The sequence below is a fragment of the Agelaius tricolor genome, unplaced genomic scaffold (genome assembly GCF_023055355.1).
Source record: "Agelaius tricolor isolate 1412-34295 unplaced genomic scaffold, bAgeTri1.0.p SCAF_35, whole genome shotgun sequence".
Lineage (NCBI taxonomy): Eukaryota > Metazoa > Chordata > Aves > Passeriformes > Icteridae > Agelaius > Agelaius tricolor.
Genome location: NW_027269295.1, coordinates 6104075 through 6124537, shown reverse-complemented (window position 1 = coordinate 6124537; position 20463 = coordinate 6104075). Strand labels below are relative to the sequence as shown.

The window sequence follows — 20463 nt, the reverse complement described above, 5'->3', positions numbered from 1 at the left end:
CAGGGCTGTTAATCAACACCCCAAACCAATATTGCAATGCAAATGTGAAGCAGTCTAAATGCCAGTCTCTCTAAACATGCTGTCGAAGTTGACCTGTTTTATAAAGAATTAATACTGCCATTTTTATTGCAAGATTTCTGTAATTTCTTAACCCACTGCAGTAAAAGGCGCTTTTTGGGGAGATGGTGAACCCAACAGCGTCTAACTGCTGCAAAAGTAAGCCTGAAATTAAATCCTGATAGAACCAAAAAAACCCAAACTCACAAACAGCGCAGAATAACTAAGCATCCAAATTAATGAACTAAGCTTGAAGACACGAGAAATTTATTAAGAAAGAAGCTTATTTAATATTAAATGTTCAATGACAGAGACAATCAAATTTGTAACAGAAATTCAATGATACTTTATTTCCATTTCTCATATATCAAGAAGCTAGGAATTGCTTAGTTGTAAAAATGGGATTCATTTTAGTTCAATTCACACAAATACTAAACATTTATTCTTGTGTTTTAAAGTCCAAGAATGAAAACTTGCAATTAAACACTGAGCAAGCCATGTGTTCAGGTTATGTTGGTTTCTTATCTTAAAAAGTCTTAAAGAAAAAGAGGATACAGGACTTATATTCTCAGTAGCATATCTGCTATTATCAACACATCTTTTTGAACTCTGGGAGGAAACACCAGTCCTGAATTAAATTTTATTAAAAAAAAAATCTAACTCAACTGTATATTTTTCTATGCCACTACAGCTTTCTTTCACCTCATTTAAAAGCAGATCTTCAGTTTAAGCTGTCTTCCACTATCTTCGCGGACTCTTCACATAGTAGTCCTATAATGCAAAATTTTGGGAGAACAGACGATTAGACAGCATTAGGAGCATTTTGTTTACCATTCCTATACACTCGCCCAGTTGTTAGCTGTCATCTTAACTCTACAAAAACATCACCATTGAACATGACTGGCATTAGAAGCAATGATGTAGCATTAATGGTTTAATATCAACATTAAATGTTTAAGAGTTCCTAGCATATATAATGCAACTGCAGTAACAAATTATATTGCAAGAAGCTCATTTATCAGCTGTCACCTCCACTGTTAGTTCCTTATTTCAGGAATACAACTAAAGACCTTCTGTAAGAAAGCTATGTCAAGAGTGGGGAAAAAACTTCAAGTTATCCTTTCAATACATAATTGGCTATTGCTTAGCTGCTTAATTTCCCACAAATAGTTTCCAGCATACATTCCTGCCATCAACACTGCCATCATTTGGTGGCATCTGTCTCTGCACTTATATCTGCCTTACAAGCCTGTTACCAGCCATTCCACTCTTCTGTGCTATGGCTGACTGCAAAGTCTCCTACACAGTAGGGAAATATTAAGCACATACCTCTTAAGGACTTGAATTGCATTGAAAGTAACAAGGCGAATATTATGTAGTGTTTATTGCATTTTAAACTCTTTAAAGATATCTAATTCTGGGCAGCACTGCATCCCTACACACAGTTGAAAGAAAATTCCATTCTGTTAACATCAGATTTACAGTATTCACACAATACACAAAAAGTCCTTTTCACTAGCTTCAAAATCAAAAACACAACAGTAAGCTTAAAGATTACAGGCAACAGCATTCAAACATGGATGTGGGTAGAGAAAGGAGTACCTGTCATGAGTACCTGCTTAGTTTGACTGAATCCTTGATTTTTAATTTGGCTTTTCATGGGCCGCTCACAACACCAACGCTGTGTGAGGTATGGTAGTCAGCTGCAATAATTCATAAACCCTACACTTCCATCAATCCAATGCTACTGGCTCTCGAGTTACAGAACAAACTGCATTAGAATGCAAGGCAATAAAGCAAAAAAACTAGAAACATCCTTGACAAAGAAATACTAGCAGTTTATATGAAAACAAAGTAGTCCAACATGTGCCTCAAATATTAAGTATTTAAGCAAAAGTTTCTGCTGATGTACCAACACAATATGGACTTAAATACAAAACTAGTTCAATTTAAAAAAAAACGATAACAAAATCCCTAAAAATAAAAAAGGATAATTAATTTTTCTATGGTGACTATATTACAAATATGTCCCAAAGAGGCACACTAATGGGGGCATGAGTCTGCTACAAAATAGCTGAGACAAAACAATGTACCTCAAAACGTTTTGCAGGACTACACTGTCATTTCCTTCAGAAGGTGCTTTAGTTTGTCTTCTTACTTGACTTAGTTCCATCTTCATCTGTGCATACTTACGCTGCACTGTTAAACAGTAACAAAAAGCCCTAATCAAAGTTTGAAATAATGCACTTACCTCTGTCTGATCTGAGGTCATATCAGATCAGTTTTAATTGGACTGAGTGTCACCTTCAGATTTAATGTCTTCATTGGTCCCATTGACCTCATTCTTAGTCTCACTCTCCTTCGAGTCTGTATTTGTGTCTTCACTCTGTTTTTCTCGACTACTGGACTTCATACTACTTTTTTTATCATCAGATCCCCTCTTTTCTGCCATGAAAGAAGACATTGACCATGGATTTCAAAGTAAAAACAAACATTGCACACGTGAGATATATACTGCATACAACATGGGACAATTACTTTCTATAGCAATAAGAGTAATAGTCAAAAAGTTACAGAAATAGGCTTCAGACTACCATGCTGGAATGGAGAGGGGACAAAATAAAGGTAGAAGGAGACAGTATAGGGTGGGGGAAGAGGAGAAAGGTCAGACCTCCTAACAGAGGCAGCTACTCAGCTCTCTGTCAAAATGAACAAATTGGAGGTAAAGAGGTTAGGCAGATGTGTAATTATGGTGCATGGCTTCCTTACTTATTATGGGACTCTTTTGGTCCCCATGTTTTGATTTCTGATTGTGTATGGCTTGCTTTGGTTTATAATTTTTGTTGATTATGGTTCTTGAAAGGGAATCAGAAAGGAGTGGTGGAAAATGCTTGACTGCATTATCAAAGAAATTATACTTGCCAATTAAAAACTAGCAATCTCAAACTATCAAATACTTTGGGAAACAATATTAAGCACTGACAGCTTTGAAGGCAGAGATCAGTGATGATCAAAATTTAATTTGAAGCTGCACATTTGTCAGCATTGTTAATTCTCAATTTTATAAAAACAGTAGTCATTTATAAACAACTCATTAAAAGGGCTTGGGGAGACAGCTTGGAAGATATATAAAAAGCAATTTTTTTTCAAAGACAAAGAAACAGCAAGCTGTGGGGGAAGGAGCTGACAATTTGATCATGAATTGGGAAACTTACTGAAGCATTTGCTACACTAAAAACTCAATCTTCAAAGAAGGAAGGAAGCCAGAAGTAAAAATATTTCCATGGGAAGAAAAACATTCAGTATTAGAGCTGCGTGCCTCATCTGTAAATTCAGTATTTGCAAATTTAATAAAAATACCAATTCCTGCTGTATTATTTCACACCATAATATTCAACTCTTGCTCAGTAAAGACACTCTGGAGAGAAAAAAAAAATCCAAAAAACCAACCTCTCAGATGTCATCATACAGAACAACATTCATGCTCTTTTTTCTGATTATTCCCTGCTATCTGGGCAATCAAAATAAATAATATAAATAGATAGGTATATCCCTGACACAGGAGCACACAGATCGAACACTCTGAAAAAGCTATTTAAAATAACATAATCACCTAAACTGGCATAACACACTTTTATATTCCAGGATACAAAGCAAGAAATTAAGCTTTAAAAGAGCAGCAACATTCCAACTTCTTTGTTTTATAAGACTACCAAAGGATAGGGAAAAGCCCTCACAGAGAAATGAGGGCAACTGCCTAATGACCACCAGTAGTGAGGATTCACCTGCAGCAGCACATCCAGTGCAGGGTGCTTGGAGAAAGTACACGGCAACATCACCCAGCTCACTGAAGGACTAAGTCAGTTTGGGTCTGTCTGCCCTCAATTTGGCAACTCCGCAGGTAGATTGCACTCTAACTAACCTTGTTAAAAAGTCTTCTTTTTGTGTCTTAAAGGTATCTCCGGTGCACACGTGGATCCACTGAGGAATAGTAGTCTTGTTTCCCCGCAGAGGACTAGTAGTCAGTCCAATAATCTTATCTTCTGTCCTATGTAGATATGGTAGATCTTAATAGCCCTATGGATGTGCAGTGTGCAGGGTTTTGTTCTGTCTTGTTTGTGTCTTGAATGTGGTCAAGAAGGATAATTTTGTTTAAGGTTAAAAAAAACTGTGGTATGAAAGATCAAACTCTTCTAAAAATTTTAGTATTAAAATAGGTATACCATACCAAACCTCCAGTTTGCCAAGCAGAACTGAAAAAGTGTATTCAACAAATAGCCCAATAACTTTCCAACCCCTAGAGTATCTGCAAGAAGTTAAGTTCCTCCACTGTATTTTTAATCAGAAGGTAAGAAAGCATATAAAATTAGTTTGCTGTTGGAACTGGATGTATTATTTCAGCTGTAATCTATTAGGTATAATCACATTCATACTGACTTTGCTTCCTGATTAAACACATGCACATTTTTCTGACTGAGTTTGTGTGGGCAACTGAGATGCATTTTGTGAGAATTCTTATCATGACAAAGTGAATCGCTTTACTGTTCAGAAAATCAAACATAATATCCAGTATTCCTGAAGTGTTCTGGCAGTATTTGCTGAGGTTTAATCACTAACATTAAAACATGATCATAATTATTTTTATGTAAGTATCAGAATCTAGATTAGGGAAGACAGAAAGCCAAGCCGAAGTGGTCTAGAGGCCCATTCCAGTATTAACCCTTCATAAAATGAAGGTACTTGGAAAATAATTTTCATTTTATTAAAACCCCCTATTTATTGCATCTGCTCTGAAGTTTGCTTACTTGAACAGTAGGTGTATTCTACTGGTATATATTAAGCTAATGCTCAGCTGTTGGCTCCTTTCTTTAGCAAAGGTATCTCTGATCCTGAAATCTGTGTCACAAAGCAAGTGCCCCCATTTTTGCTTTTTCTTTTTTTCTTATAACCTTGGTTGCCGTCTTCTATGGTATTCTTACTGAACAAGAAACCAGGACTTCTGAATTTTCAAAGTGTGGGACTAATATAATGCGCAACTGTACACAAGTCTTGATAAACTGCTCCTCCTTGGGGTTTTTTTGGTGTTAATACTCATGTTTATAAAGCAGTCTGAGATTTCCAGATGAAAGGCACTACCATGAGTAGTTACAGCCTTTGCTGCTTACTTTTACAACTGCAGATCAGTGGTGGCTATAAAGACAAGTAGATTCTGAAGACAAGATTCCCAATGTAGTACTTTAAGATTTAACTTTGAAGTTACTATTGTGCAAAAGCCACACACTTCAAATATATGAATCTCTAAAAGCTTAATTCTTAACTACCTATCTACAGTGCCACATTGCAAATATGACGATGCAATGGTGCTTACAGCTTCAGTACAGAAATTCAATGTTGCCTTAGTAATTACTACTGGGTTTGTTTTTTCCCCTCCTTCCTTCCCTCCTCTTTTGTATTTTTTTTTCTGTTAGAAGACTTTCCCAACAAAGGGAAAAATCACAAACTTCTTCAGCATTACAGTCCTGTTCTAAGGCTTATTTGTGCTTTTACAAATGTTAGGATGGCACAGTCAAAAAAAAGTAATTGATTTTCCCAGGTGGGATTTTCATCACAGCTCATAGCATCACCTCACTGTTCTCATTTCTGGTGGAAGAAAGTAGCAAGCAGAAAATAAAACAGCCAGCAAGGAAATCAGTCAAGTTAAAACTAAAAATACTTGAGACATTGAAGAGAGTTCACTAGCTCCTCTATTTATGGGAAGATTAATGAAAGAACTGAAAAGCTCAAAACCAGACCAAATTTGAAGAAATAAGAAAACAGTTATTTATATGCATAGATAACAAACATTCAGGAGAATAGGACATTCTTCACCAAGTACCAGAAATCAGTTCATAAAGCAGGCAAAAAAAATCAGGTAAGAATAGTAACAAATGGACAAATACAGGCTACAACACTGAATCTGAGTTTAAAGCCTGCACATCATTTCCACTGCCAACGAGCAAGCAACAAAACCCACTCTCTTGCACGGCAAAGGAAAATGAGAGAAGAATCAATACTGAAGGTGCCCCATATTATAAACCAGAATATCAAGGAAGTCAGGGAAGAGATATACATGAAGCATCACCAACATTTTGGCAACTAATCCACTGGATAAATACAGAGAAGGGTCAAGCAGACAGGCCTATGCAACCCAGACACATGCACAGAGCACCTTTCATTCCAGAGAACCTCAAAAGTACCTTAGAAACACAATTGTTTCATCCATTACTGATGATCAGCCCATGAAGTGGGGTGGCTGTTTCAGACTGGCCATTAGTCAGCTCCCCACCAGAGCCAGAAGTATTACGTTCCTATAGAAGTTCCAAAAGACTTTTAAAGGGGGAAATTTAGCAGTAACAGTGAATTAGTATCTTCTCACAGAAGGTGAATCTACAGTGCTCTCACTGTAGCTCTTTGTAATCCTACTTAAAGTTTCTGAGCTTCAGCCTCTGGTCACTGTAAATGCTCTGATACATGGCACCTACAGCTACAAAACTGTTTCAAAGACTAACACAGCTTTCTGTTCAGACTCACCTGAATACTGACAAAGCAAGACTCACTTTGTTTAAACAACAAACAAAAAAACAAAAGGAGAAAGGTGCGGGGGAAAGAGCAGGAGACTGGGGAGAAGACATAAATTGGAATTTAGAGCATCACAGGGATTCTGCAGTATTTATCTTGAACCGCATTTATAGATTGGGAAAAAAACTTAAATGCACTGTTAAAAGAATAATAAAGGAAACATGATAGTGTTGGGAATTAATAGGTCATACAGGTGAGAAGCAAGGTACCAGCCCCCCACAAAACATGTACCTGCAAAGGGTAATTGCAAATATCCACTAAGAGTAGGAATATAAGACATTCACTCTTAGAAAATGATGATTATAGGCTTATGCTTTTCTAAAGGTAAACAGGTCTTAAAATATATAAAAATCCTTGCACATTCAAACTGCAACAGGTAAGAGAAGGACACTGGGGTGTAGGTATGCACACACATGTAGTGACAGTAACTGGAAAGAACAAAATCCTTCAAATTGCTTACAGCAACACACACACCTCTCAGAATGAGGTCTGATTTGGTACTAAGAACTTGCAGGCACTCACTGAAAAGCTAACAGCTTTTGAGAATCTAAGAACTCAGTCCTTATACAAGCATACCTTTTTCTTTTGACTTCCTGTCTTGTTCTCTCTCTCTGCTTTTGCTTCTGTGCTTGTAGGATTTTCGATCCCGGCTTTTTGACCGTCTCCTGTCCCTACTACGAGACCTGTGTTTCCTTTCTGATCTGTCATGGCTTCTGCTTCTCTTCCGATCACGACTCCTTAACATTCAGAGACAATTTCAAAACGTAAATCTCAGCTGCTATTTTCTATCTCAGAATATACAACAGTGAAATAGTAGCACTTTAAAATACAGTGCCTGCAGAAACCAAATCTTAACATATTGTACAGAAATATTTCCCAGTACATAAGAAATATGCCCTCTTTATTTACTGAAAGACTTAACTACATAGTTTAAAAGTATCTACAACCATGAAATAAAGACCAGCTGAAGGAAGAAACAAGAAACCGTATTTCTGGGGAGCATTCTTTGTTTGCTGAAAGCTCCTTCATAAAGCCGCTTCCACCACTATGGTCTCATCTTCCAAAAATGGAGAGAAGACAGTGACACTCAGCAAAAACTTGCTTATGCTTAGAACCAATAAGGTGTGTCTTCACTTAAGAAGGAAGACCTAAGTGAAGCTAACAAATCAGTGATGTGACTCAGGCTGACAGTAAGGCCCCACAAGATTTTTACCTTTTGGAAATTTACCTGAAAATACTTAAAGAGACACACAGACACACACAGTGGTACCTGCTTCGTCTTCTTTCTCTGCTTCTTGACCTTTTGTGGTCTCGTGAGCGGCTGCACCTCCTGTCAGATGTCCTGCTTGAATGCCTGCTCCGTGAGCGGCTCCTTTTACGTCTCTCTCTGTCACGAGCCCTCTCTTTCTCCTTTTCTTCCTCTTCACGTCGTCTCTTCCTTTCCCGCTCTTCTCTTTCCCTCTCCCTCTCTTTCTCCCTCTCTTCTCGTTCTAGCTTCTCTTTTTTCAACCTTTCATCACGGTCAGGCTCTTCTGTTCTTTTTCTTAACTTTTCCTTAAAATAGAAGTTCACAGGAAGAAATGAAGACTACTCAAGACACTTAAGCTTACAGATTCTGAGGATGTAAAAGCCTAAACTTTTAAAACAGGTCTGTTTTATCTTCCAAACAAAGGACAGTACTTCCTAAAATCCCTGAAATGAAAATCCTTTGTCTTGCAGAACCTTTTTTTGCTTGTCACTCTCACAACAGAGGACACACTACATTTTCCTTAAAAAGGCCATAAAAATTCCAACCTGAACCAACATCTTTGCTTGTATCTAATGTGACAACAAATTACATCAGTGAAAGCACAGTGCAGGATTCCATTTCTTGGGAGTGTTTCACCTTCTTGAGAAAATTTACTGGACAGCCTTTTATGTATGCTTAGGAAACCTCCAAGCACTTTTCATTTCAATAACTGGAGGAAATACTTACTTTTAAATCTTCTACAGTAGCTTTTATTTTGGCATAACCCATGTGCTGCTTTCCCATTAAGTGGTCATCTACCCTGGACTGTGCATCTCCTACAATTAAAAAGGCTCCACAAACTTCACAAACTTCCATTTGTTTTTCCTGGGCTGCAAAGCTCTCAATTGTCTGAAAAAGAAGAATATTTGATATGGCAAAAGAGAAGTTTTAGTCAGTGAAGAGGTTTATAACTCTATGTTACTGTTGTCAAATCCCAAGCTCAACTGAAAGTTGAAATCACATCTGCCTGCTTTATCTTTGGTGCACTGCACCCCATCACAGTAAAGAGGAGAGAAGAGGCCACCCTATGCCCATTCCCACGTGGAAGGAGCCCATGAAAAACCACAGAACCATTACTCACTGCATTAACATGTACACAGTCGTATCTGCAGCTTCCTTGCAATATCAGAAAAATTAAAGTTTTAAGTTTTTCTTTTAAAGCTTATTTTTTCAGTTTTAAGATATCTTTGGCATCAACTGAAATGTCAGGAGCTGCAGAACTACCATGGAATACACCTCAAGGAATCAAAAGGCTAGAATACTACATCAAGAAAAACAAAAAAAAAAATACTAATACTGGCTTCTATTTAAAGGTATGGTTGTCAAATTAAACCACTGTTTCAACAGACATATGAGAAGTACACTGAAATTTCAACGTAAGCCCAAGTTCATGAATCATACAGCATGGACATAAACATGCTGTGAGCAACATTTAAGAGTTCTTAAAAAAACAAGTAATCATGCCTATCAACATTTTTACAAGCTTTTACTTCATTAAGTATACCCCAAAAAGTAAAAACTAACAATAGTCCCACATATATATCTCAAAAAGTAACCACATTTAAAAAAAAATTAGAGTATTCATCACATCTTTAATATGCTTCATTCTCCCATAAATCAAACAATTAAGAGAACACATCAAACATTAACACACATTCTTAACCAACAAAAGAAAAGAATAAAAATCACACCACAAATAAAGTCAAACAAAGCTTTATGTTTTTAATTTCTTAAACAACTGTTACAAAACCCAATCCACCAATTTTTAAGCATGTTTCAAATAACACACAAGCAAAACTAAAAGAAAATATCCCTATTTTAGTAAAAAACCTTAAAGCAAAACAAATTTAAAGTCCTTTCCCAATTAGTCACTTAAAGCAAAAAGCATGCTTTTATCTCTTCAAGTACAAAAATTGAGTCCCAATGAAAAACATCAAACCATATCACGTCCAAGAACATGTTAAAAAGACAAAGTTCAAATTAACCTCCTCAAAACTATTACACCTTTTAAATATTTTTGCTATGAAAGCATTTCTATTAGAATTATCAGTTTAACAAAAACAAGATCTTTTAATTATAAACAAAACCAACAACAAAATTTTCAAACTTTTAATCCTTCCAGCCATTGTCTCAATAAATTGTAATGAAGAACTCTTCAATGTTGCACAGAGCAACAAGAGCTCTTAAAACATGGTACACACATAACTGAATATAAGAATTCAAATTGAATTCTTAAAACTAGAATCTCAATTTGAGCATTTCACTAAATGCCAAAATAAAATCTTTAAACTTAAGCTCCTTTTTATTAAGAAGAACTTGATACTTAACACATTTCCTCTGGCTTCTGTAGCTCTCAGAGTCCGCCAGATGCCTGTCACAGCCCAGTCACAGCCCTGACTCAAGCGCTTTCTGTAACAGCTTCTCTAACAGTAGAATTATACTGCAGAGGTCACACAGCAAAGTTTAACTGAGACCTCAACTAGAGGAAGGTGAAAGCTCTCCTCCAGGACTGCTGGGTGAGTCATTTCATAATTTGTGTGCAGGAAGCCCACTCCCAAGACAGAATGCCTAATCAATACACTGGATCAACACAGCCAAATGTCCTGTTACTATGTAATGAATTCTGCACAGACCTTGCATGCCTTCAGTGGAAGGACATGGTTATTTAGAATGTACTGTGCACCAAACTTTGATATGTCTCACAGAACTATGAACACGACTTACTGAAGTTGTAGACCTCAGCAGTTCTCTCTCTTCCTTTAACTGTTCAACAAGTTTCATCATTCCTTGTGCTTCTTCCACCTTTCCTTCTGAACCTAGTTCTTCAATCTAAAAGGCAATAAAAACATTAAAAGTTTATTTTTTGATCAAGTAACAAAAGCAAGAGATCTTTCTCACAGGGGTTAAAAACCTCTCACCTGTTGAAGCAGTACATCAATTTTGTCAGTTAACACCTGAATCTTCTCTTCATTTTTACCGGTAGGTCCAGCTCCCTGTAAAAAGTACAAGAGTGAGTTGGGGCTTTTTTTCTTTCCTTGTTGTTTTTTTTTTCTTTTTCTTTTGTTAAAATAGCTTAAACACACAAATGTATGTCTTCTCATATTCCAGAGACACTTTGGGAATAACCTCCCCCTGGCCTCTTCTCCCACGAGAAGCTACTAATAATAGTCTAGTCTACTATAAAAAACACTCCTCAATACAACTTACTCCACCTTTGTTAAGTCTAGTCACACTAATTCCTCCCAATTCAACAAAAACGTTCAAGATCCTTGCCCATAAAAAGTAAGAAAACGGTATTCAAAGTCCTAACTTTAAACTCTGACACTCCCATGCAGCTATTACATATCTTTGCAGACATTTGAGTATGACTTAGAGGTTCTGTACGCTTTAAATTTCAAACTCTGAGTGTAAAATGCAAAAAGAATCTCACTTCAAAGATGTACTTGTTAGCAGTGTCCTCTCTGCAGGCTGCTAGAATAGACTTTTTGCCGCACTCCCACCTCTGCTCCACAAGTGGCATCGCTCAACTTGATACTGTCCACAGCTCCTTCTAAAGCAACTGGACTTTGTACAGAACAGTGAGGTGGGGCAGCAGAAAGAGCAAGGCTGTCCTGGCAGTCACAAAACTCAGAGAGCACAGGCCACAGACATTCCTCCAAATCCATCACGGGGAAAGACACAGCTTGCTAGTGCAGGGAGGGAAGAATGTGCAACTAGTGGAGAGAATGTAAACTGAGGTTGTCAGGGTAAAGGCAACGCCTGACAGGTAGAGAACAGATACTCATTCTGAGAAAACAAGAGACGGTGAGAACAGAGAGGGCTCTTGGTGCCTCTGGAGTCACTTGGTTTATCTATTAATGCTAGATGCAATCTGCTGGCTAACGGGCAAAAAATCTTAATTCATCAGGAATCTTCTGGATAATAGTAAATTTCATCTGAATAGATAAGACCCTGAAGATCCTATCTACAGGAAAAGCTGCCTCAATGACTCCTGCAGACTCACCCCAGAAGACTGTTGGTTCTGTGAGAGAGCCAAACGAGCATGGCCTCTCCGGATCCTGCGCTCCACCTCTGCAAGCAAGCTCTGCAAATAGCGCAGGAAGTCTCTCTCATAGCCCACCTTCATAAATCGAGAGCTCTTCTCATACCTGAGAAAAGATTTTAAAAATGAGAGTTCACATAAATCTGTAATAGATGAAAACTAAGTAACAAGACACAGAGTATTATAAATTCTTGCTCACAGTAAGAGAATATTACATATTTAAATAAGTAAATTTTTATTTAAATAAAAATTTAAATAAACTTTTGCAAATAAAAAGAGCAAGTAATTCGTAATGTTTGGGCTGCTATTAACAAATTGCAAAGATACCAGAAACTCTATTTACTTTAACATATCAAACAACAAACTTACTGTTTGCGTAGATTTTCATCATGAATTTTTTCACAAGGACCTAAGAAAACAACACAAAAAGCTTAAGTCTGCATTCCTAAATGTTGTACTCATATTCCACCAACATTTGTTTGTGCATCATGACAGAACAGAACTATAAACATTTCACAAAGACTTTTATGCTTCTGCCTTTCTGCTTCCTTTGCTTGGAGCTTGAAAGACACACCGAAGAAAAAGAATGCCAACATCATTAGGTAGTTATAAAAAACGAGACTCAACATATGCAGTCATGATAAAAAATAAAATTTCCAGATCAAGTTTTACATCAGTAAATACAAACAAACAATGTAATATCCTAAACACCTGGGGCTTAAAAAAAAAAAGAATGAAAAAGAAAAATTACATATGAAGGGAAATTTCATCAGGCACATTCTAATTTCCAGGGTTCTCTGCAACACACTGGCTACTTAAAACAGATCTTCAGAGTAAATTAGGAGGTATGTACCCTGAGCTCATGAAGGTGACTGTGTTAAAATTCCTCACCTGCCCCAGACTCTCAAACTCTTCAACAGACTTAGAAACTAACACTAAGACAAAAAGTCTGGTTTTGCTAAGTTAACATCTCCAAACTATGTACTACATGCAGCCATCAACTACCAGTAATTGAGAGCTGGTCTTCAGAAATAACTATTACAGTAAGTGAGTCTTTTACTTTAGGTAAAGCAGCTCAATAGTATATCACACAAAACCAGGCTAAAAGCCTGCCCAGGTAGAGTAACCCAAACTAGAAACTGCCACTTGAGCAGGAGAAAAGCACCCCACACCCAGCAATTTAGCTTACATAGTAAAAAAAAATTTTTAAGAAGCCTTTTCACTTAGACAAAGTAGGATCTGGAATAAATATTACTTTTACCACACTGTATCAATGGCAACCCTTGAAATAAAAAAAAAAATAAAAAATCCAAGTGTTTTGACAAAGCAATTAACAATAAAAACATATTTTGCAAACAAAAGCTCAACTGTAATTACTTTTCCGTGAATAAAAATGTCATGACTTACAAACTTACCTAAATCAGAACGGGTATTTGTAAATAATTCAGCTGGGCAAAAGCCACAAAGATAGTATTTGCAAACCTGACAGAAGAAAGAAACAGGCATCATTTTTTGCCTCTTGAATTGAAAATTTTATGCAATCGCTTTTTATACTAAAACACAAAGTTTTAGTGTCAAAGTTTCCTTTGAACATAGTAAAATTTCTAGAAATTTTACACACCCTTTATCTTTATACTTCTTGGCAGCAGTAAGTGCTACAAGATGCACTTTGATGACAAAACACCGAAAGTGTTACTTTTCCTTGTAAGAGTAACAGTTCTTAATTCTGCCACTAAATCTAAATATTGAAGATTAAAGTGTCATCAATTTAGAAATATTAAATATTTAATATTTCTAAAGGAAAGGAATGAGATCAGAATGGACTACTTAGTAAGTTTCAGTGAAATTCTTAACTGTGAAAAGCCACAAGAGGTGAGAAAAACTGCAATGGAAGCATGGAACATGCTTCCTCTGCTTGCCTGGGACTACTCTGTGTTCAGCCTTCACTTCCTCAGAGCTACTGGCCTGGAGAACCAGAGCCACCCGTACTAAAACCCGTCCTTTGGTTCTATCCCAAGGACTTTGATGGCAATTAAAAGACAGAATTATCCAGAAGCTTTCCCACACCACTGTTTTTATAATTCCCTATTTTAAGAATGATAGCCAACAAGACATTATATAGCTCTTCAGGCGGAAAAGGCATTCATTTTAATCTGGTTTCCTGCCAACTAGAAAGAGTTTGGTTTGCTTCTGCACAGCCTGGTTTTACATTATTGAGTCAGGTTCTTCTTCTGATAACAAAAAAAGACCACCAGAAATTTCAAAAACTCACAAACCTGTTACTCTAGTCAATAAATACTTAACGTATGATGGATAAAACCAGCTTTTGTTAAAAAGATTATTTACCCTCACCCATGAGCATGAGCTTAGCTAGTCAAGGTGGTCAGTTCCTGAAGTTCGTGACACAGAAATAGCTCCTGTCTATCAATTAGAACAGCCATAAGGGTAGAATCAGACATACTTTCATCCCTAACTCAATAAATAATCTTAAATAATTAACTTTTCACTAGACCCTCCCCACAGATGTGACTGCCATTAATTAAGGTGTAAATCCAAAACTAGCCTGGACGTTCTTCCAGCACCTCATTTACATTACACCAGTTTAACTTTTGGCAATCTAATAACTCCAAATGCATTACAGCCTAGTTCTAATCCTCTCACATATCCTGTGAACAAAGACTGGACTATCTTATCTCCCAAGATACAGACTGAAGTATCTGAAGAAATGAGGGTAAGGACTGAAGCCCCAAACACCACCACCTCACTAAAAAGCCTGTGATACCCATTGATCAAATTAGACCAGCCTGATTTATTTTTCCAAGCTAACTGCCAGACTGCAAATCAGCCTAGGGAAGTTAAAACTCTACTGACTGCTTTACAGATTACTCAGAGAAACAATCAGGCTTTCTATTAACAAACCATGGAAAAGAAACACAAACAACCAAATCTCTTATTATGTAATTTGAATACTTCTCCCGTGATCCAGGTTTGGACACTGGTACCTATCTGAAGCAATTTAACAAGAATAGAAAACATGTGATTTTTTTTTTCCTTCTCAGAAGGAAGGAGAAAGTTACTGGACAAAATCTGATTTCAGAATCTGCTCTTCTCAGAAAGCTGCAATATCCCTTGTTTTACTACAGTTACTTCAAAGGAGCAGTTTCTGGGATGGATTTTTCCACAGAAATGTAATTTGTCTATACATTCTCTTCCTCTTCCACTTTCTCATACTCACATCCAGGTATAAGGATTGGTGGAAAGACATTTCCCAAAAAATTTCAGAGAAGGATTAAACAATTTCCTAAGACACAGAGAGCACAGTAATGACAGTCTAACCACACCAAACAATTAAAAGGGTTGTAGAATATCTTCTATAAACCAAAAAATTAAAAACTAGCCCGTAACAGTTTGGAAACTAGTAGTAACAAAAAAGCAAAGGAAAAATTAGAAGTATGATGAACAAAACAAAACACCCATCCTCAATAAAACCAGAAAGAATTACAATTATTACGAAACAGCACTACTAGGAAAAGCCTCTTTTTATGAACTGGTTACAGCTAAAAGTTGGAATAACCAATACTAAAATATGAGGTTTAAACATGCCCTACACTGTATTAATTATTTATATATTAAAAATCCAAAACAAATACAAGCTATATCAAACAACCAAAAAACTCAAACCCAAAATAATGACAAAACACACACACACACACACACACTCAGAGAGCAAAAAGCTGCCATAATTTTCTTCTACCAGCTCTAGATGCTGCCACTCTAGCACTAGGATGGTACTCAGTGTATTACTTGTCATTCTCTCCTAGGAAGCAGCCTGCAGAGAAATATTCACTTCAGAGTGGTTCAGACTACCGTGGCTGAAGCAATTTTCTTCCCCTCTCATACCCATTTCATTATGCTCTTCGATTGCATATGCTTCAACAGGAAAATACAACTTGCTGGAAATCTGCAGAATCTTGCAGGTACCATTCCAGCTCAGGTTCGTATAGTGCAACATCTGCCTTCCCAGGCTGAACATCAACTGCACTTTCAGTCAATCCTAAGTAATCAATGGTGAGTGGGAACAGTAAGGGCCAAGGAATGGTTTAAGCATCACGGAACCATTAAAGGACTGAAACAGAGGTGACTGATAAGCTTCAACTGGCATCACTCATCCATGGTTTATCAGTATCGCTGCACTAATCACAAGTAATATGAAAACACATTCCATAACAGGCACTTTGGTAGGCATAACTACCAATGCGGCTAACAAGCATTTACTCCTTTTTGCAGAGTTATTCTGCCAACTCTCCTAGCGAGAAGGTGCAACAGACAAGTGTCAGTGTCAAACTGTTGCTGCAGGATAAGCCTTTGAGACATCTTGAGTCTCTAAGCCCCCGACTGCTCACACTTTGGTAAGATGCTACAACAAACAGGGATGCTGGAACTTTCCATTTCTTCATCACAAATTCACTAATCCCTGAAATCTCTAGGAGGTGGGAAAGCAGTATCCTTTACATCCAAGTCCACGAAGTTAACAGCAAGAACTACAAGCTCAACTGGAGTTTGGGAAGCAGTTCAAAGCTCTCCTACATAAAGAAGCTATTAAGAGCTCTATATTGTTAGTGCTTCTACATTAACATGTTTCTCTTCTGCAAGAAATTTATTTACTGATGGAGAAGTATTTCTCTAACAGTAATAAACAATTACAAAAGCAAATTCCTTTAGAGAGACAATTTCTAGTAAAAAGGCTGAGAATAAAATCCAGCAGACTGCGGCTTACACATCAAAAGCTAATAAATTCCTTCTCATAGTTGAGTTCTTTGAATCCATTAAAGCTCACAGGCAGTAGATATTTTAAGAGCAATGTCCACCCACCCAAACCCAAACAAACATTAGCCCTTCTCCAGAATCCACTCTTAAAGATAAATGTTATTTGTTGTAGGAAGAGTATTAGTAATGAAAGGTTAAGTCCTCTCTCCCTCCATCCCCCGGAGGATTAAGTCCTTAAATTCTACCTAGATACAAAGCAATTTAGGTTGCTGGCATTATAAAATCAAAACACATCATAAATAGCTAAAATCATGCCATCATACTCTGAATACAAAGCAACATTTTGAGAAACTGCATCATCAGAGGTGATTGCTCACAGTTGTTTGTCTCTAACAGCTCTTCGTCCCTCTCCACTTTCTGAGAACCCTGAGGTTGCCTTGAAGAAGCATCAAAATTTCAAACCTTACAGGAGCATGGGCAGCCCATGCTGTGCATCTTGTAGTACAGAACAGCCTCAGAATTCTTATGCAACTGCTATTTCTGTAAGAACTTTTTCCTCGCTTTGTGCAAGCAAGTGGCATATTAAAGCAGGAAGGTGTGAATCAATAAAGAAATATACTTTGTCTACAGATATGATAGTAAGCAGAAAGACTAAAATACATGATACTAATAATTTCTTCCTGCACAAAAAGCCTTTTTGCCAAAACAAGGACTGATCACCTAAAGACATGCCATCACACTGAAATATACCACAAGTGGAATTCCAATTTTTAAAGATTAAAGCTTTAATCATGTCAAAGTTTTATAGTAAGAACTTAAGCTCTACAAAAACTTTTATAATCTATGATCTACATGTTTCATTGGCACTGCAAATAAATCACACACTGAGATATCACACCCTCTGCTCCACACTTTCTACTTCCATTTTGTATTTCACTGCACCTTCCAGTTTCTGATAGCCACAAGGATGCAATCTCCAAAGAATAAGCAAAATATAGATGAGCTTCTTGGTAATCTTCCACATTCAAAACTGATGAAATGTGACACAAAATCCTACACTATGGGATCAATACAACATGCTGGCATTGAGCAGGTTGCATGTCGATCAATGTCTAGTCTCAAAAGAAATTACATTAGCAGATGTATTTCACCGAAAAGTAGGACAGCAGGCAGAGGAATTAATGTTACCATTTGAACCTTATCTGCATTTCCTGTCTTTTAAAACGTGTTGGCATTGCAAATTTAATCTTTAGGTGACAAAGAAAGTGAAACTGAGACACGTGTTTAACGGCAGTAATTGTTAGGGTTTATGACCTCATCAGCTGACTATAGGAATCTAGGAAAACATTCCTTGCAGAAAGGTTGTATTTAATCATAAATAAAAGCAGAAGCAGAGCAAACAGCAGCAGATCCTGCAGGACTGAAGGCTCAACCCTAAGCCTGTAACTTTCCCACTGCTCTCAGACACAGGACAGTGCTCGCTTTCTGAACTGTCAGAGGACTGGGAAGGAGAGACAAGGCCCTGTTTCTAAACCAACAAAACTGAACAGCTTAGAGACTGAGTCATTTGGTTATAGTCAAACTCTTCAGCCTAAAGCTGTAAGCGAAAAGAAAAACTGAAAATACTCTGTGATTTGTTCAACTGAAAATGAAGAAGGTAATCTGAACTTGCTAAAAGCGAATGATGGGGAAAACAAAAACCAACAAAGAAGTCTTTCTCACTTTAACGAATAAACCAAACCAATCACCTTATCTCTTCCACCTGGGCCAACATGGCACAAGCCATTCACCTTGTATTCCATGTATTTCATCTAACTCCTCCTTATTTTAAATTCACAATCAAAGGAAATTATCTAACCAAACACTCAATTGAATTATTTTCTTAATAAAGTAAGTCTAGAAACACATAAACAAGGTCATGAAAACTTCCTGAAATCATGATTTCTTCCTGATGTGCACTTCTTATCTACAGAGCAGCATTTTTCTAGGGAAAGAATGGTTCCTCACATTTGAAAACTCTAAGGTAAGATAGGTATTGGTCCTTAGATCATACAAATTCAACCACTCCAAACAAATTCAAACAAGTGTTATCCTCCTTTATAATGACCTAAATCCCATATAAAAACATGAAATCATGTCTTAGATTAACATGATTTAATGCAAGCATTTCTCCCTCCCCCCAAATAAACAACAACCCAGGGGGAGGAGCTAAATGCTTTGTGCAGCTTTAACCACAGAAATCCCTATCATTCAAGAGATAAATTATTGTAACTGTGACACTTTATTTTAACATACATCATAACGAAAAAAAGGTATCATGAATGGGAGAAAATAAAATTTAAAAATTCCTCGGTGTTCATCTCTCCCAAAGCAGCAGCTATAGGAACTCTGTAGGTACCACAGAGTTTTCCTGAAATAACTTACTATGCAACTATGATAGCCAAAACTAACTCATCATTCGTTAAAGCTCGTTAAAACTAACTCATCATTCGTTAAATTGGAGAAACCCCAATTAATAACAATAACAACAACAACAACGTTATCTTGTTTGGGCTACTTATTGCAGAAAATGAATGAACACCATATTAACAAAAGTACATTAAGTACTCCTAAACAACAGTCTTGTTTAGGATAGTGTCCGTTCCCCTCTCCCAAGCAGATTCTTCTGAGTGAGGAAATATAGAAAGAATCAAGCTTTTCTTAACCAAAAGTCTTAAGATTTTTCCTTGTAGTACAAGCTCCAGACATTAAAGTCGGTACGCGCGTGCCTTTCTTTTTCCTCCCCCAACACCGTCCTCCGGAAGAGATCCAGATACATTTATTTCCCAAACTCGAACATCTGTCTCAACCCCCTTCGTGCAAGTCAGCAGCTTCCACTCAGAAGTGCTGAATTCCTTTAACCGCCCCGGGAGACCTCCGCCACCAGCAGCTCTCTGGAAACCTCCGTTCCCGTTAACGGCGGCGCCGGCGGGCACAGCCTTCCCCCGCAGACACCCAAACACCGGGGCTGTCCCTCCTGTAGGCCAACAACAGCCCGGCTGCGTCGGGATCTTCCTCCTCCTCCTCGGTGAGACTCGGCACTGGTCCCGCGCACGGCCAGGCCCGGCCCGCCCCAGGCCGCCATGCAGGGCCCAGCACAGAGGGCCCAACCCGCACCTCGACAACCCACGCGGAACCCCAGCTCTGGCCGGCATGTCATCCCTTCCCTCTTTCCCCCTTCTCCCCCCTTCCCGCAGTTGTCCCTGGCCAAGAGAAGCCGCCCATGTCGCTCCGACAAACCCCCGGCTCCGCGCAGTGCGCGAGAGCAGCGGAGGGAGGAGAGAGGCGGCCCCGCTACACTCACACTCTCGTGGTCCCACCGCACGTTGCTGCGCTTTTCATCCGGGGCCAGGTTCCTGTCCCTGCCCATGAGCTCATCGAGGAGCTGGGCGGCCGATATCATCGTGAGCTGCGGGCCGAATCCCCCTCGCCAGACACCAGCTCGGCCACCTCGCCCCGACAACCCGCGCCGCGCCTGACGGAGACAAAATGGCGGCGGTGGCTGGCCCTGCCCACAATGCACCGCGCGGGCCGAGCCCGCCGTGCTCCGCTCCCTCACGGCACCTCTGTGCTGCCCCGCCCGAGCAGCCGTGTGGCACGCAGGAAGAGCGGGGAGTCCCGACAGATACCGGAACGCGGAACCACCACAGTC

General features: G+C 38.3%; 1 protein-coding gene across 11 annotated transcripts; it reads right to left on the bottom strand.

Moving 5' to 3' along the window:
• Window positions 1–302: 302 nt before the first annotated feature.
• Window positions 303–20323, bottom strand: LUC7L3 (LUC7 like 3 pre-mRNA splicing factor). 11 transcript variants are annotated; one of them, XM_071452873.1, is made up of 13 exons: window positions 20116–20323; window positions 13421–13487; window positions 12375–12414; window positions 11967–12111; window positions 10882–10956; window positions 10688–10792; window positions 8651–8812; window positions 7946–8229; window positions 7252–7412; window positions 2362–2502; window positions 2151–2256; window positions 1673–1738; window positions 303–828 (listed from the first exon to the last, which is right to left on the bottom strand). In XM_071452873.1, the coding sequence occupies exons 1-12, from the start codon at window positions 20212–20214 to the stop codon at window positions 1714–1716; spliced, it is 1410 nt and encodes a 469-aa protein (XP_071308974.1). In that variant the 5' UTR covers window positions 20215–20323; the 3' UTR covers window positions 303–828; window positions 1673–1713. The 11 variants fall into 11 exon arrangements, 8 of the variants coding, with proteins under 8 accessions (XP_071308974.1, XP_071308973.1, XP_071308975.1 ...); XR_011683415.1 differs by having other exon boundaries at window positions 1673–2256; XM_071452872.1 differs by having other exon boundaries at window positions 303–1738.
• Window positions 20324–20463: the final 140 nt, after the last annotated feature.

Bases quoted from the DNA above. Each gene is read 5' to 3' on its own strand.
- LUC7L3 (XM_071452871.1), bottom strand. From the start codon at position 20,214: ATGATATCGGCCGCCCAGCTCCTCGATGAGCTCATGGGCAGGGACAGG. The intron at 13,488-20,115 runs GTGAGTGTAGCG...TTCTTCTGTCAG, and splicing joins TGCGGTGGGACCACGAGAGT to GTTTGCAAATACTATCTTTG. The intron at 8,813-10,687 runs GTAAGTCGTGTT...CTTCTTTTTCAG, and splicing joins TGCTGAGGTCTACAACTTCA to ACAATTGAGAGCTTTGCAGC.